Source organism: Agelaius phoeniceus, chromosome 5 (assembly GCF_051311805.1).
Source record: "Agelaius phoeniceus isolate bAgePho1 chromosome 5, bAgePho1.hap1, whole genome shotgun sequence".
Classification (NCBI taxonomy): domain Eukaryota; kingdom Metazoa; phylum Chordata; class Aves; order Passeriformes; family Icteridae; genus Agelaius; species Agelaius phoeniceus.
In genome coordinates, this window is record NC_135269.1 from 58,611,860 (window position 1) to 58,630,043 (window position 18,184).

Below are 18,184 nucleotides of genomic sequence, written 5' to 3' on the forward strand. Positions count from 1 at the left end.
TACTGAAATATCTCTAGGTAGGAACAGGCAGGGAAACATTTCATCATGTTCTGTAACTCTCAGGTCCAGCTGTTTGGGGCACGTGCAGCAGCGCTCATAAGGAAAACTCTTTCCAACTTTCATTTACACAATATATGTGGCAGGCCAGGAGAGTCATATCCAGGCAGCATCTACTGCAGGCAGAGGAAGAACTCTGCAGAAAAGACAAAAGCACCATAGAACTTTGCCCACATGTTTCCCAGGCTGCAGCAGGTTAGAAACATTCCAATCTTGCCACCGTGTTCAGGACACAATTGATAATCACCAGGAAACACAGCTAAAGGTATGCATGGGTGTAAGTCTGTGCTGGCAACTTTGAGTGGTGCTCAATGTGTGCATCTCCACAAGGCACATCAACATAAAGCTCTCATAAATCTTGATTACAGTGGAAATAAGGAGTAATTTCACATCCATGTGGGCTGGCTGGCAATCCACCAACAGCCTTCATGCACTGCTTTCTGTCCCACCCACACAGCAGTCACCAGATCAGCTGCTCTCCTGCTCTGGAGTCCCCTCCTCTGGGCTATGAGGAGCTGGCTGCTGTGGGTACTGTGTGCCAGCTCATGCCACACACAAAGCACTAGGTGGCCCTTGCAGTCTATCCCTGTGCCCCACACACTCATCATGCTTATCACTGGACCCTCTGGGTGGCCTGGGACAAGTGTCTTCCAGCACAACAGGAAGATGATGGATGTGCTGGTGTTCAGTCAGAGAAACCATAGCATGCCAGAAAGGCATTGCTGCAGTCATGGCTGGATGTGGCCAGAGGTTCTCAAAGGCATCTGGGGGTCCCATAAGGACCAGGGGTTCAAAGTTCTACAAAGGGGTTAAAAAAGAAGCATTAATGTTTTCTTTGGCCCATAGAATATTGGCTGAAGGGGTTGAAGGGGCCCCAGCTCTAATGATTCACTAAAGGTGGACAGCAGCTCCCCTGGCTGTGGACAGGCTCTTCTGGAGTGGGAATGAGGGCTCTCTGCTGTAGAAGAGTGGTTTTCCAGCTGCTCCACCTAAGCCTGTCAGCTGGTGAGGGATGGGTCTCTGGCTGGTAATCCCACCCCACTGCTCTGGCTGGGGAGCGGCTCCTTCATCTCATTCTTGGTTGACTTCATGGCAGCCCTTGCACAATCCCTGGAACTACTGCCAGGCATCTCTGTTATGTGAACACCCTCAGAGCTCTTATGTACTCAGTTTGAAACAGACTTCAAAGATGACTTGCTTCTAGTCTTCAAAAGAAAGTTCTACTGCCCCAGAGGGGAAGCATTCCCTGGCTTCCCTCTTGCCCAGCTTTCCCTTTCCTCCACCCCACTGCTGGCTTTTTGCTCCGCTGAGGAGCAGCTGCCCTTGCTGAGCCTTTAACCTCACCCCATCAGTGTGAGAGAGGAGTGGTGTTCCCTCCTTCCCCAGTCCCTTCCCCAGTGCAGGGCCTGGGCAGAGCAGCAGGGTGCACTGGAAGTGCCCTCAATCCAGGAGCCCTGCAGGACACCCCGGGATTGCTGCTGGCCTCGGTCGGCTCCTTCCTCCTTCACTGGGGCCAGAAGGACATGGTGTTTGGGGAAGCCAGGCTGGCAGCTCTGCTTCCAAAACAGCACAAATGCTTCAGCTGGAACAGATCAGAGGAACTCACCTGTTTTCTCAACAAAGCCAATTCTCACCCATTTTATCACAAATCTCCTAAGAACTGGGCTTCACCCTGCCCTAGGAATTCCAGTTCTGTGGAGGTAAATAAAGGAGACATATAGACATATACACTTTTTTTTTTTTAAGAAAATAAATTAAAAGGATCTTATTTTTAGTTTCACAGCCAGAGAATAAAGCCTGGAAATATGAACCACAGGTAAGGCCAAATGCAAAGCAGTGCTGTGGGTAGGTACTGCCTGTGCTGTGTGGCAGCTCCCTGTTCTGGGACCTTGACCAGCACCTCCTCTTGAGAAAGACATACCAAGGTGTAAACAGTTGTGCTCAAAACTCCATGAATAAACAGAAGCACAAGAGGAAAAAACCTAAAATTCCAAAATTTTCAATTTCCAAAACACATGACCTCCCCTTATTTCACCTTGGAAGGACAGAGTTGGGAGTATGTCCCTCTGTCTCTTGTCTTCAGACTCTGTGGTCTGTCAACAGACAGCCAGTGTCAGTGATCTCTGCAGTGGAAACCTGTCTGAAAGGGAGCTCTGACAGCCTCAGATCTGCTCTCCCTGGAAGCTCTTCTGGGCTAACCTCTTCAAAGTGCAGGAGGGACACACCATCTGCCTGCTGGATCAGAGGAAGAGTGCATGAGATTTAATTAAGATGATTTTGCCCTCCAGTCAGGCTGTTTAAAAATTAATTTTAGTTCTCCTACCTCTTTCATCAGACCTGTAAGCTAGAGGGAGCAATGTACCCTGAAGTATTGATTCTGCCTCTCAGATGGCAGTGACCTACATTCATGGCTGCTCAGCCCAGGACTCCTGCTGTGCCACCACTCTGCAGACTGGAGGAATGATCAAGGTGCTGCTTTGGATTAGAGGCAGAGGCAACATTAATCCTTTACTTTCTTTTAAATGCACCATGATTCATTATCTCAGGCAGGATCCCGTATCAGGTGCATTAGGAAAGCTTTGGGAGAGACAAGCTGAGGTTGTTTGATCAAAGCTCTGCCCTAGGCAACATGAGAGCTCTTCCCAGCCTACTACAGCTGGTTTCTGTACAGGCAGACAGCACTTTGAGTGCTGGAATTGACTGTAAGGAAACTTCTATGTGTTTCATTCTTTTACCATTTTCCCCCCCTCAGCTTATCAGTCATGTCAGTCCTACTAAACAAGGAGTAACTAAAGGCCAAATTCAATTCATCTTTGATTTGCACCTGCAAATCTTACATCATCCTCACTGCAGGCTTTATAAGTGTGGCAGAGTATTCAGCTAGGAAAATGTCAGCCTGGAAGAGACAAAGTCATGAAACTCTTGGGAAATGCCATGGTTACTGAGCCTTGCCCACAGCAGTGCTACTCCAATTAAGTAATGCAGTGTGCAAACTGTGGGGAAAAGAATTTGAGAAGGAATTTAGGATTTGTGAATAATTTTGACTTCAAATCTCACCAATTAAATATGCAATGTATTGCATAGTCAGTCACTCCCAAGAGCAACTAAGCACCTGAAAATTATATTAATATAAAACAAAACTGTTAAGTGCTTTCACAATGTTAGGGGCCATGAATACAGTCACTATTTTATGTGTTATGCCTGAAAGTAATGACAATTTCTTAGCCCACTAATGGCAAAAGGAGTTGCACATGTCATCACTGGAACTCACTGACTATCAATAATCTTTACAGGAAATTACTGTAGAGGAAGCAAGCCTGGAATGGCAGCAAACCTTGGCTATGCTCTGCTGATAGGAGTCTGCAAACTCAGCAGCAACGTGGCCTCTTTCAAGTTCCTCTCTAATAATCTAATCAGGGTCATTAAGGAAACCTTTTCAGAACAGCTGAGTGCCTGCTGACTGGTGACTGAGCTTCATGGTTCGAACATTTGCTTTGTTTAGTTTCCCTGACATGCTCTGTGTTTCACCAGCAACAAATTTGGATCCACTGCTCAGCATGGTGTTCAACTCAGCATTTCATTCCTGCCAGAAGCCCACAAGACTGGAGCTCTAGCAGCACTTTCCAAACAGCATTCCTGAGGCTTAGCATTACATGTGGAACAGGAAACCTGAAAAAGAGACAATACACAAAACCTTGTGTATTTGTGCTGAATCTGGTGCTCAGACAGCTGCAGCACCATCTGGTTGAGCTAAAGAAGCAAGACAGAAGATGAAGAACTCTCCCAGGTCTGGAGTATTCTTGAATGCTCATGGAGTGCATTTCTGGTGAAACTCTCAGCCTGAAAGCTCTCCATGGCACGCAGCAGAGTTCTCACCTGAGCCACTGTGGGTGAGGACTCACCTTCAAGGGCAACAAAGCAAATAGTTTCTGCTCACACACGCCTCATTCTTCAGGAGAGCGTGTAGCCGTGCCTCTTCTGCCTCTACCCACAAGGAATCAAAAAGGCCTTGAAAAGATTGTGACAGTCAGATAGGATTAAAGCACAAGCCCAGATAGATTGTAGCCAGCCTAAGACCTGTTTGGGCAGGTGGCTGCAGACAGCAGAGGTCTGCTGGCCGTGCTCTGGGCTGGAGGCAGCCCTGCACTGCATTTCATGCAGCCCAGCATGGTGTTCTGCCTGGCACTGCATAAGGCAGGGCAGCTCCTGAGGAAGGAGTGAGTGCCTCTCAGGGTGGGCAGTGCTGACTAAAATGTGCTTTCATGGGTGCTGGGGAAGGGCAGCTCAGGTCTGTCTGTACTTGCTCCCAACAAATGCAGGAAAAGAGCCGGAGACACTCATCCTTCATGGCTCCAGGTCTTCAGTGCTTTCCTCCCAAGCTCTCTGAGCAGCAGAGCTCAGCAGGGTGGCTGTGTTGTCCAGGAAAGCCCAGGGTGCTGCAGTCTCCTGATTCCAGCAGCACAGGAGTTCCCACTTTCCTGCTGGCCAGGAGGGACAGGTTTGGCACCACTCAACACAAGCCACAGATGCCATCAAACAGCACCCTGTGCCAAACAGGCACCTTCTGCTGGAGCACCCCAGCACCCATCAAAGTAAAACCTGTCCTGGCTTCATTAGAGTCTGAATTCTTCCAGCTTCTGCATCTCATTTATGTCCCTTGCAGCAGCATAAGCCTCTGAATTAGCAAAGTAAACACACAACTTGAAGCACAGCTTTGAACAAACTGAACCAAAACGCTTTGCACATGGCCTTACACTCACAGCAGACTAGGCAGGTGTTTAGTGATACAGCCTTGAGCTGTCCTAGGTAAGAACATGATTTGGGCCCATCTGGTTTGTCTCTAAGATGCCCTTGAGAACTCCAAACTCCCCTGGAAATTTGGACAGGCAAAATAGGAGTGAAAGTCAAGAGAGTGAGAAGATTTTTTAGGGAATAACCCTTTTTTGGAGGGACAGGGGTTGGAAAGTTTGGAGCCCATGCCAGTGCACTAAGCTCTGTTTTCCCAGAGGCACTCAAAGGGGCAGAAGAGTGCCTTGATGGCATCCCAGCTCACACCAGAACAGCTCCATCCTTGCCCAGTGTCAGAGCAGGGGAGAGGGTCTCAGGAAATTGACAGTACCACATCAGATCAATTACAGGAACATCCATCAGGCTCATTTTTTAGAAACAGATACTTTTAAATACCTTTAAAACTTATGTTTGCCACTGGTTGGCTTTTTTGTTTGGTTTTTTTTTTTTTTTTTCCTGGTTGCTAATTAAATCCTCTGCCAGAGAGAAGCAGTTTTCAGCCCATGACTTGAAAGAGGAATTGAACCTCCCTTCAGAAGTCCCTGGAAAGAAGTCCTTACAAAGGAAGTGCAGTCATTCTCCCAGGCCAGATTACCTTGCCTCCACTTTCATCTTGGTGTGAAATACATTATTCACTCTTTTTTTCACCCGTAATATTTTAAGCCAGACTCTAATAAACAGAGTCCTCATCTGATGCTCAGCAATGAGCCACATGGCACATACATAAGGGAACACTGGCAATTAGACAGGAGTTGAATTCTCTGTAACATGATTACAGTACAAAAATAGGCCAGCTAGAGACTGCAACAGCACCTCCTTGTATGCTCATTTTGCACTAGAAAGGATATGGCAATTTTCAGAATTTTGCTTCTGTGGCTGCCATTTCATACTGCTTATAAAGGGATTTTGGTTGAACAGCAGAGCTCAGACAAGGCATGCTGTTATTTAAGAACAGATTATATGTATGGGTTACCTAGAAATACTCCAAAGGACACTATAAAAGGCAATTGTGTGTTTCTGATGAAAACTGAGGGCTAGGATTAAAAGAGTATTATTTGTTTTTCACAAGTATGAGCTGTGTAAGTTTGAAATCAACCTGTCTTTGCAGGTGCAAAGTGATGCTGGGAAGTGTTTGCTCAGTGCAGGAGTGCCCTGTTCCTGTGAGTGTACATCCAGCAGAACCCAGCTTTACCACTACCAGCTGCTGCACCCTAGCACCTTGCTTTAGTACCTTGCCAGCTGCTGCACTTTAGTTGTGCAGACATTACTCCTTGAGTCTTTTCCTCCAAGTGTTTGGATCTATAAAAAAAGCAGATGTATTAGACAGGACCCACCTCACTCCCTCTCCTCTAGCACTTGCCATCAGAGGCAATGCCCCGGATGTCTCAGTGCTGCATCCATCCCAGCAGGGACAGAAAATGGGACATAAGGGTGGGAAGGAAGACTCAGTGCAACCCATATAATAAAGATAGAGATCTCCAAACACACCAGCACAGCAAACACCTGATAACTGATAAAAAAGTATCTCATAAATGTGATGTATTTATAGCACACTGTGGCTACAATTGAAGAGAACATTTTAACCAAGAACAAGAATATTGGAATTACTGAATGCATTTTTTTTAGTTGCTTTAAATATTAAATAGATTGAGTTTGCTTCAATATCATATTACTTAAGGTAAGAATAAATTCTAATTCCCAAAGACTCAAGTCTTTATGAAAAGCATTATGAATCTGATCTATTTGAAATTAAACTCTAAAATCCAACAAATATGAACTCTCTTTCAAAGACATTTCAATCTAAATTACTTTTATAACCTTTTTATTTATTATTTTTATTACTTTTATGATTTTTTTTAATTACTTTTATGAATTTTTTTCATGCTAGAGTTGATCAATAAATGAGTGGGTTTGGATTTTTGTTTGTGTTATCCTAGAAATGCTTTGTCAGAGACATCTTGTCTTTGTATATTTGATGACAACAAAAGAAAACTAATGTACTATTGCACAATTACTTTAATTCCAAGACAGGTTTCATTATTCTCTTTTTCTAACATCTGGCTCCTCCCATGGACTCTCCTGGACTGTTTTTTTCCCAGAGCTCATCCCAGCCTGGTGTTTACTGGGAGCCCAGCCCCAGGACCCAGCTGGCTCCTCAGCTCTGCATCAGCCACAATCTCTTTCTCCCTTTTTAAATTACCTGTTTAAAACCAGATTGTTCAGACACATCAGACTTGCACTGAGTCAGTGCAGTATTTTTGAAAAGTCAATGTTATGCTCTCAGAGATGGTATCACATTAGGTTAAAGACACTAATTTAAAAAATACAAAGCAGGTGCAGCAGAATGTGCTATAATCAGAAATAATACAGAGGCCAGTGTTAAGAAGTTCTTCCAGATATTCTCCGCCTAATAGAAAATTTCACCTGTGGGAAGTCTTTGAACACATTTGCTCTGAGTATTTCCTGAGTCCTTTTAGGTCCCATGATGCAAGTCTTACTGTTCCCTCTCTTTTGGGATACCTAACCCTTGGGCAGAGGCTCAGGACTTTGACACTTCACATCAAACCCATGGCACCAGTGCTCCTGATCAGAAAGCAGGAATGCTCTCCAAGGAGTGGACACCAAAGCATTTCTTATTAAAAAAGGTGAAACTGAAGGGCAGCCTCAGCTTTCAGCTCACCTTCTTCACTACCATAGTTTGATGCATCACCCCCAGCCTGGTGCTACAGCCTGGTCCTGCCCAGAGACCCCCAGAAATGAATTTCTCTTTGCTCATGTCCTTCACTCTCTGCCAGTGCTCTCCCTCTGAGTGGCTGCAGTGGCTGCAAGGGAGGCACAGGGGACTGGACTCCAGCCCTCCTTGAGAATCTGATTCTCAAGTGACCACCATTTCCACTGCATAATCCAGGTCCTGTACCACACAGTACCTCACCACCCCCTGCCACACAGCTGGAAAGGGGCTGGACACAAAGACACAAACCAGCTCTGGGTCAAGGCTGCTGAGAAGCAACCATCACCCTCACACTCCCTAAGGAAAAACCCACTCTCTGCTAGGCCATTGTGAGCTCTTGCTTGCTGATTATTTGTGGCTGATGCTCTGTGCATAACTGTGCCTTACAAAAACCCTAACAACAACCTTTGGGAGTGATGCTGCTGCTGATGCTGCACTGCTGACACAGTCCTCTGGCTCGCTGCTTGGTGTAAAAGCCCCAGCAAGGGGTGGCAGCTCTTGTCACCTTCCTGTCATCAATGAGGCTCACACCAAAGTGGATGGCACAAAAAAGGAGAAACCTCACAGCAGCCTTTGATGCCAGCCTGACCTAGGAATGAAATACTTGTTTTAACTTGAAAATGCACAGCATCCACCCCAGCTTTCCTGCTCCATCACAGAAACAAGGGTTGGGAAAGGACTCCCAGAGCACATGCAGGCAGGTCCTGACTGCTTTATGAATGACTCATCAGGAACACTGTAAACTGAAAGTAAATGCAACATGTTTTATTTCAGATTGGAATAAATTACAACTGTAAAGCATATTTTATTGCTTTATAAATTGTCTGCTCTTAAAAGGCATTAATATCAAACATAAACAAAACAAAGACACATTTGATTAACAGTTCAGTTCTCCTAAGCTTCATGAACAGCTCAGTAGGGGGATTTCTTTATATGATTGGCTCAGAAATTTGACTTTGACATGCATTATCACCATTCGTAAGTTTGAGTGGACTGTAGATGTGTTCATTTGCTTTAAGATATTATTTTCTCTAAAATATCCCATTTAATACCCAGTCCTTCATTCCCTACTCAAATACAAATGCCACTGCTTTTGAAAAATTCCTTTAAACGTATGTGGGGTTTTCTGTCCCTGCAGAAGGAGGACTTCCAAGTCCAAACCAGGAATGAGTCTGACCCCAAAACTAAGTAAAAAACCAAAGTCCTCCCAGGTTAAAATAGTGAAATCCCACGCACAAAAGTTGTGTCCTTTCATTCTGAACATTCTTGCAAAAACACTCTGCATTATCTGAACACACTGAAGTGAAGAACTCATATTTTTGTTGTACAGATGCTACCTGCCTGAAGCAGGTATGAATTCTGCCCATCACCTATGCAGACTTCTAGGTGCAAACAGCCCCAGGCAATCCAGTGTGCCCTGAGCCCAGGGGAGTGAGGGGGTGCTCACAGGGCTGGGTGTGCTCAGTACTGGGCAGAACCCAGCCTTGAATGCACAGACACCATGACAGGGTCTGGCTAGCTCCAGATAGGTATGACAGGCAGAAAGGAGGCCAAAAAGTCACATCCTCAGCCTCCTGGGGAGCCACAGCTCCTCAACACCAAAAAGGGAATGAACATTCATAAGTAGCTCTCATTGCACCACAAGAAAGCTTCCACCAAGGTATCCTGTCCCACTCTGACCCTCTTGCATGGCCAGGGCCAGGTGCTCCCCATGCCCTGTCTCCAGAACAGCTCTCCATGAGCCATTCCTGAGCAGGGAGCATGCACCTCTGCTATGGCCCAAAGCAGCACAAAATGAGCTGGACTATGCCCTGTAAAACTCTCCAGAAACAGAAACGGAGACTCCAATCTCAACTAGCCCTTGGAACAACACAGAAAGTTTGCAGAAAATACCTGCAGGGCAGCTCCTCTTCCTGCCACAAAGCTAACTTGAAATATAACGAGGCCTTAGTAGAGAAATTCCTTCTAAAACCAGCTAGGTATCACTCAGGAAGTTCCTGTTTAGAGAACAGAGCGGCCTCTAATGTTCTTGCCATGCCTACAGGAACACAAATAGCTGAGTGAGATGCTGGAGTATTTTACACCATACAGCTCAAAGGGAATGGTTGTCTATTACCAAGAAATAAATGTTGAACTTCAAAGAAAATACTACTAGATTGATCCAGGTCTGATTTCAGTTTTCATCAAAATTTCATAACATTAAAATTCATAACGTCAAAATTTCAGTAACATATATAAATTTTGTATGTTTTATGCATAATCTCATTAAAAAAAAAAACAGTAAACAAACTTTCTTCTACTAAGCATGGTTTCCTCAGAAGAGATTTGTTTTGTGCCATGAGGGATATCCAGCTTTGATCTCTGTAAGGCATACAGCAGATTTCAGGTGCTGCCTTTAATGGCTCCCAGCAAGTCAAACACAGGGGCAGAGCTTTGGTGGGATATGTGGAGCTGTGCCAAACTGGGCCAGTTCTTCAGCATCTTTCAGTATCCCACTCATTCAGGGAGTGGGTAACCCAGGTTTAGTTCCCAGCCACATGTTAAAGTGCTTAATGGAGAGGTGGGGTACAGCAATGCCCCTTCCTCCACCTCAGGTCCTGGCTTGGGAAAGGCTTGTGGAAAGTGGCTTTGGGGCTGCCTTGTGCTAGCAGGATGCTCTGCAGCTGGGACAAGGGGATGTGCATGGTGTGCCCTGATTCATCTCATCTTAGAGAAACATCAATCAGAAACCTGCAAGCTTTTACACTCATCAGTCATCTCGGTTATGCTCACTGAGAACAGATTCTTGGCTGACTTCTTTTTTTCCTTAGCAGTTATGAATTTTGCTTTGAAGATGAGAAAGGGGAAAGCTCACCTTCAGGGAGAGGGACAAGCACAGACATTTGCAAATTAAAATGCATACACTTGTCAGGCACCCCAGCAGTGACCTCCATCTGTGCTTTACGACACAACATCTTATTATCTTGAACCTTAATTTTTCAGCCCTTTCAAAGGTTCCTAGGAGCATTCTTTTCTATATCAATGAGATGTCTCAGGGGGCTCTACAGAAAAAAAACTAATGAAAGGAACCAACTGTTGTCACCAGGGTAAATTACAGGGTTACATTCAAGCTACAGACACTGGAGGGAGCAGACTTGCTCCATTTTCTGGTGCAAATGCCACACCAAGCAGTGAGCTGAGCACACTGAGAAGGAATATGGGCTAATGGTTAGTGCACTGGACTGGGATTTGGCAGATGGAGGCAATTCACCTTCCTCTTTTTCCTGATGCAATCAGAAAAAAAGAAACAGGTTATATTAACGTTAAGGTGCTCAAACATTTCCAGCTCAGCAAATGCCCCTAAAATATTTCTCCTCTCCAAACAGCTCTTAGCAGTTTATGCACTGCCTCTCTCAGACTACGAACAACAGACAGAAATCTTCCAAGGAATCACACATTTCTAGGGAAAAAAAGAAAAAAACAACGAACTTCAGGATTGCTACATCTCAGCTAAGGCTCATTTGCCCATCTGCAAAGCTTCTTTGCCCTCCTGATCTTCACTCCTGAGCTGCCCCTTTGCCATGCACTTTGCACTCAGAGAGAACAGGACCTCCTAAATACATTCACATCTTTATTTCTAATTTTCCAGCTTTTACATTCAGCAAGGCACTCAGGCCAGCACTGTCTCAGGGTCTCAGGCAGTTCTATTAAAGCACCTTCTGACTGACTGGGGACCTGAACTGAAAAGCTGATGGGACAATCAGTGAGTGCATCTGAAAGCAAGGCTGTTAACCAGTGCATTTGCTCACAGGGAGGGCAATGTTCAGTCACTCCACCAAAATATGGCAGGTGTATTCATTAGTGGTTACCAAATGCTCTAACTTTTCACAGACCTTTTTAAGTGCTGAGCATTTCATTTGGCAGGATAGCCATGCCTGAGAATTCAGCATATTGTTAGAAACTGCCATTTCCTTCTCGTACAATGCTTCCCACCACAAAGTGTCTCATGGAACAAACAGTGTCTATACTGTGATTATGCCAATGGAGGAACTGGGTCAGACATAGATGCCAGCTGGATTGGACCCATAGAGAAGATGAATGATTTAGTCAAGCCAAAACTAAGTCACTTGATGCCAGGCCCAGTGCTCCATCCACACCACCAGAGGTTACTGAGTGAGGGACATAAATAATCCCCTGAAGGAATTGATGTATCATGAAGGGCAAAGAGCCTCTGAAGCTATGTGTAATGGCATAAAGCACAAGTATATTACATGTTTAGCTCTGTCCCTGCTTCTCTGTCACGAGGGCAGTGGCTTGCTCAGACAGTTGTCTTCTGGTCAGCCTATTACATTATTTCCTATGGAAATGCAGGTAAAGGCATGTATACTATTCAGCAGTAGAACAGAAATCTTGTTTTACATGGGCTGAGAGAATGTTTCTTATACCCAAATGAGATTTTTGCATGCATCTGCATGCTCACCCAGGTACTGCCCCTGCTGTGCTCCATGCCTGAGTGTCATGCCCGGCTGCTCTGCGTAGCAGGCACGTCATACGCACACAGTGACTGGTACAAGAGCACATTCTGCAGGCCAAGGCTCAGACCAAAATTCACCTATAAAACCTAAGAGTGTTGGTCGTTTCTTGCAGTGAATTGGGCTTTCACTAGGAATTAACATAAGCTTTAATGACTAATCTCATACTCTGTGCACTTGCTTATTTTCTTTTCACAGTTCAACCACTTACCTCCCTAATACTAAAACACTGAAGTCTTACATAGCGTTCAGAGCATTATTTTCTGCTGGCTGTGTTTTGCTATGCTCTAAGCCTCTGTCACAATGCATGCAAAGGATAATGGCTGAATTTGTAATGCTTTTAACTAAAAAAATACTTTTAAAAACATAAACCATAAATTATTTATTCTTCTTTGTCCATTGTTTTAAGCACTGAATCTTCTCCCAGGATTTTACACAGTTCATTGAGTCTCTGCTGCATTTTAGGAATTCCTGCAAGCTGGGATTCCAGTCTCTGTTTTTCCTCACTCAGTGACAAACGGATAGCGGTGTCCAGCTGCTCGAAACGCCAGCCACCTTGTCCATCAAACTGCAGCAAGTGAGTGTGGTACTTCCTGCAGCAGAAATTGAAACATTAGTAATGGCTCAGGGAACAGATGCTTCCTTCTTGCATGCAAATTTGGATGTATGTGTCTCTTTTCAAAGGTGCCTCTAAGGAATTTGAGCTGTCCAGCTCTGGATCACTGGGTAAGACTTTTTTTTCAATGACTCATGATCCCAGGACACTCTTTCATAAGGGATTTGGGTATATCAAGCCTGTCACCAGGACTGCCCCGGGCCAATAGTGAAATTCAGCGGGTGCCAGCTGGAAGCAGCAACACTGGTGTGAGCTCCCAGCAGGGGCAATCACTGCCTCTGCAGCCCAGGCTCTGAGCCCCTCGCCTGCAGGGATGCTGGCAGGAGTGGGCAGCAGGGCCGTGGAAGGCCCACTCATCACCTGCTGTCCCTCTTACTGCCTCCTTCTTAGAAACATTGTGGCTACAGTTGCCTTCACTACAACTTTATCAGATGCCTTTTTCCCCAGGAGCAACAACAGCAGCATCAGACAAGGTTCATTTCTCCCTCAGGGATTATAGTCCCAGTTTTTTTTTATTTACCTCCCTTTCTGATAGATGTCTGACCTCCTTAGCAGCAAATACAGTGAGGCAGGCATGATACACCTGATCCTACTGATAAAACTCAAATTGTTCAAATTATACCTTAGTTTGTTCCCCTGTGTCTTGTAAGGTTGGCTAAAGGTAACTTTATTCCTAAAACATGGTTTAGTTTGCAAGGGGCCAAAATAAAAAAGTCTGTATAGGAGTAACAGATCTTTCAGTGAGTATCAGGGTGTGTGCATTGAAAATATTCAAAGGTGCACATGTGGAGTTTGTCAGGACCTGACAAAACATTTTTCAGGAGGTGCCAGAGGAAGGGCACAGAGTTCCCTCAGAGCTGCCGGTATGACTGTGTAATTTATCACTATAAATTATAGGAGGTAAAATGCATCATAAAACACTGACTGTAAATCTCATCCAGGGAATGTGAGAGTTTTAATACACTCAATGGCTTATGACAAGGGACTGAAAAAAGACTCATCTCCAGACTAATATTCACCACTTTTTTGCATATTATCCTTTGTGATATCAAATACTTAACCCATCCTTCTATTTTTCCACCACCAAATTCCCAAAAAATCAAGAAGCCAAACGCTGCAGATAGAGGACACAATTAATTAGTCAGGCATAGTATTCCTATGGAAGAATGAAGAATAGTTTAACCACTTGCCATGTTTCCCATCTTCTCCCTGCACTGGTAAACTCCCCCAGGACACCTCATATATCTAGTCACCTTTACAGAATAATCTGGTGATACCTGCTGTGGCTGTGGCATAGCCTAATTAATTACCTCTTAGACATCTGCATATTAGTAACTGAAACACATTAGAAAAATAAGAAAATAAGAGGCATAAATAAATACCTTTCAGAGAATGAAAAAAATCCATGTTAAATTAATTTACATCACTACTGTTGTAGACAACTTATCTTAGAATCTGTAGTAGATATTGACTAAACAACTGCCCCAGTACAAAGAATAAAGAGCAATCCACTGCTTGTCAAGAGAGCTGAAAGCAAGGACCATGATAAAGCCCTGAATGTACTTACCAAAGAGAAGGTCTGTGTGTTATGGAAAGCAGGGATATCCCAGCAGCTTTTGCAGCTTGGAATATCTTTCCTTCAACATCAATGCTTACAGCACTCGTACATTCATCCAGCAATGCATATTTTGGCCTTTTAAAAGTAGATAAAGAATATTATTCTTCTAGGTTTTGGACAGTACTCCCATGTACAAGGTTTAATTGAAAGAACAACAGGAAGTAGAGAGCTATTTTTGCCAGACAGCTGTCCCTTATTTACAGCTGGAAGCTGGCTAGAAACAACATGAAGTTTCCATGCATTATTCAGGTGAAAAGACAACTTCCAGGAAAAATGGGGTTTATTTCCTGTCCCATTTGAGTACACAGTGATCTAACTTCTGTGTCCTAGTCTGACCTAGTATTATTTTGTACTCATCAAGTCATGCAGTAGCTAAAGCCAACTTGAAGCTTCCTATCCACTGCTATGTAAGGACTGGGCTGCCTTTATGTGGTTGCAGTCCCCAAAATCAAAAAAGGTTAAGGAGCTTGGCTTTCAAACTCCAAGAGCTTCTTGCAACAGTCCATCACACTTTGGGAACATTTGTAGGAGGGAAGATGCTTGTGCCTGAGATCTTACAGAAGGAAATATCTGAAAAAGGTAATGCTATGTTGCCAAAAGCAAAGCTTAAGAAGCATTATCCAAACCAAAGACAGAGCTTGAATGAATAAACAACAAGATTTAAGCAGGTCCTATGCTAGACAATGCTGCATATTGCATGCAGATTATAGTCTACCACTGCTCAAACTGTAACAGGATCTGCAAAGCTCCTTCTCATTTTCAAATGCTTCTTAAGGAATGAACCATAACACTTACTTGTGGTAAAACATCCGGGCCATGCCCATCCTTTGTTTTTCTCCTCCTGATAAGACATCTTTCCAATCCATGATAGCATCCCAGCCTTTAAAAAAAATGCAAACAAAATGAGTCAGGACAATATAAGTTTATGTAAGAAATGCAGCTTCAATTGCAGCACTTCTGCAATCTGTAACCAGAATCATAAAGAGCATTTCAACTGCAGAAGAGACAGCTCAGGCTACTGAATCACATAATCTGAAATACCTCAATGCCTATCCACTGGCAATCAACTGGAAAAATGTCCCTTATATCATGACAAATTTGAAAGTGGAATTTAGACTTTTTGGTCATATAGATATTTTCAAAAAACTTTACTTACCACCTCTTTGAAAAAAACTCTTTGACTTGTATGTAACTAGTAATTTTATTCTGTCATACTTGTTTCATGGAACAATTTACTGTTTTTTCTTGAAAGGTATGAGGGGAAATTTAAAAGTAAAGTAAAACAAATAAAGCGTAAAAAATAAAGAGCAGTGTCAGACTGCACTCACTACTGTAGGCAAAGAAAACTGTCAGCAAACCCAACAGAAACACAACTGCAGACACAGGGATGTATCCATGAGCACAGACAGGCAGGAAAACTGCAGTCAGGCAGAAGAATCTTCTACAAAAATTTCCTAATACCTTGTATTTAAAAATAACCCACCACTGCTATAACATGGGGTATCCTTATTTAATATTCTGCATGGTCTCTAACTGATTTATTTCTTTATCACTTTCAGGTACATGCAACGGAAACATGAAGCATTTTAACTGTGATCTTACAGCAGACTACTGTTCTGTGAGTACTTGGGCATGATTAATTCCTCCTACAGAAAAAAAAAACTTACTGAAAACTTACTGAAAATAAGTTTTCATTCAAACAATTCAGATGGATAGAGTAGCAAAAAAAAACTTACTGAAAATAAGTTTTCATTCAAACAATCCAGATGGATAGAGTAGCAAAATAGATGAGTTTTCAAAAAGAACAGTGTGGATGTAGCAAAAAAATCTGATAAGACATTTTTCTCAACAGATCATCTATTCATGAGGCAAGCAGCTGAAGCGGGGCTGAGAGGAAGAGAACATTTCTTCAGATCAGCCCCAGAAATACTGTAACTAAAAAGTTAATAACACAGTCAAACCCCCCTTTCTGCCACTGCCAAACTTAAAATAAATATTTGCCAGAAAAGACAACATAGGGTAAAGCAAGGGGAGTGGGCTGTGTTATTTCTGATACCTGAACAAATATGAGACAATGGGGCTTGTGAAGGTGCAGGAGGCTTGGTACTGCTCTGCCTGTGCTTGGTGCTATACCAGGGCTTGGCAGGACTGAACAAAACATCAGTGAAACATCTGAGGGGGGGCTGTGTGACCAAAACCAGTAACTGATAATGATAGAGACTACATTTCAAGATTTTGCTCTTGAAATTATAATATATAATATAATGATTTTTATAGAAATATTTATAAAGTTAGATTCCAACAACAGGCATATGCAAGAAATACATCACCTTTAGTGATCCTATAATTTTCCCCCGTTTTCCTTCCATTCTTGTTTAAGGATGCCAGTGGGTACCCTCCCAGGAGCACATAAAGTGCTTTCTCAGCAGGCTCCCAGCAAAGCTGGAACTGTGTAGTGATTAACTGAATCACCATTTGTATGCTCTCTGGTAAAGGGAACAGATACACACAGGCTGCTATTGCTGAGCAGTCCCAGTGCTGGGGCCTCACAGAGAGCTGGAGTGCTCTTCCACCAACACCCTGAGCTTCCAAAAAGCACTGCAAAACACCTGGAGCACTCTCTTTTGGCAAGGCTTCTGGCAAGGGATGGGAATGGTTCTTCACAAAAGCCATAGAAACAACTATGCTTCTAAAGACATCATTCAAGGTGCTGCTTATGTTCTGTTATTTTTAAGCTGAGAATACAGACAAGCTTCAGGACCTGGATCTGAGCTGGGGTGTGGGTGGGTGTGCATGTGTGCACATGTGCCTGGGGGAGCAGTGCCTGTGCTCATACAGTTTCTTCCTGATCAGCTGGTTTATAAAGGCTTATTAAAAGACAAAAAAGGGAATGAAGTTCAAAAAGAAGCATCCTCTTGTCAGCAGAATAATTCTATTATTTACTCTAAAGGTGTAAGATTTAACCTTCATTTACCAGGATACAATGGTCATCTCTGTGGTTACTTCAACTTACATTCTAACTGAGTATGACATGTGCATCTTGTCTCCTCCTGCCTGGCACCCTCCCTGAACTCTCCTATTTTCCACATGGAATGCCTCAAAGAACAGATAAGGAAGTGTGCAATTTTATATTATCCCTTTAAAAAACTCTTTTCTAATGTCTAAATAATTTCATCTGAACACTTAAGCAGAGTAACTCACGCTAAACTGAGGCCCCCCTGTCTGTGAACAATAGTGCACCTACTTGTCTCCTGTTTCTTCCTGCTGACATGGCACAGGTCAGTGAAGGTACTTAAGTATTCTGGAAATAACAGCCAAGTCAGTGGCTTAGGTCACCCATAACTACATCCACTTCAGAAATGAAGAAATGAAATGGCTCGCCCATGAAAGCAGCACAAACCTCTCAGTAAGTGCAAGCACAATCCTGGCTTTCAGAGTCCAAATTCCTAGCCCACCTTCTGGTTATGGCTTTTGCAGCCAGTAAGACAAAGAGCATGTTAAATGTGCTGGGGCACAGTAACAGCAACAGAAATGCATACAGCTGCCTGCAAAAACTAGTGATAGCCTCAGGATAGCAGCATTTCATTTTCTTGCATGGCTTCTTTTATAATTCCTTTAATCTCAGTTTTCTGAAGGAAAATGCAAGCTGCATCTGGCAAAACCCAAATGGGTTACTTCTGGGATCCACAGTTCTCTGCATCCTCCATCCTTGTGAATCCTTGCATTTTCATGCAAGAATGAGCATTCAGCTGCCATGAAAAGATAAGCTTAAAAGTTCCTTTTTCAGATCTACATTCCAAAGCACCTTATCAGACATGGACTGAAGGACAGAAGAAAGGCTAACACAGCAGATCACAGCCAGA

At 43.6% G+C, this 18,184-nt stretch overlaps 1 protein-coding gene across 1 annotated transcript in view; it reads right to left on the minus strand.

Moving 5' to 3' along the window:
* Positions 1 to 8,320: 8,320 nt before the first annotated feature.
* ABCD2 (ATP binding cassette subfamily D member 2) overlaps positions 8,321 to 18,184 on the minus strand; it is a 44,065-nt gene continuing 34,201 nt past the window's right edge. Inside the window, exons 8-10 of the mRNA XM_054631839.2 lie at positions 15,117 to 15,201; positions 14,271 to 14,396; positions 8,321 to 12,680 (exon numbers count right to left, since the gene is read on the minus strand). Of these exons, the coding sequence (XP_054487814.1) occupies positions 12,470 to 12,680; positions 14,271 to 14,396; positions 15,117 to 15,201 (422 nt within the window). The 3' untranslated portion in view covers positions 8,321 to 12,469. The remainder of the gene's footprint in view (positions 12,681 to 14,270; positions 14,397 to 15,116; positions 15,202 to 18,184) is intronic.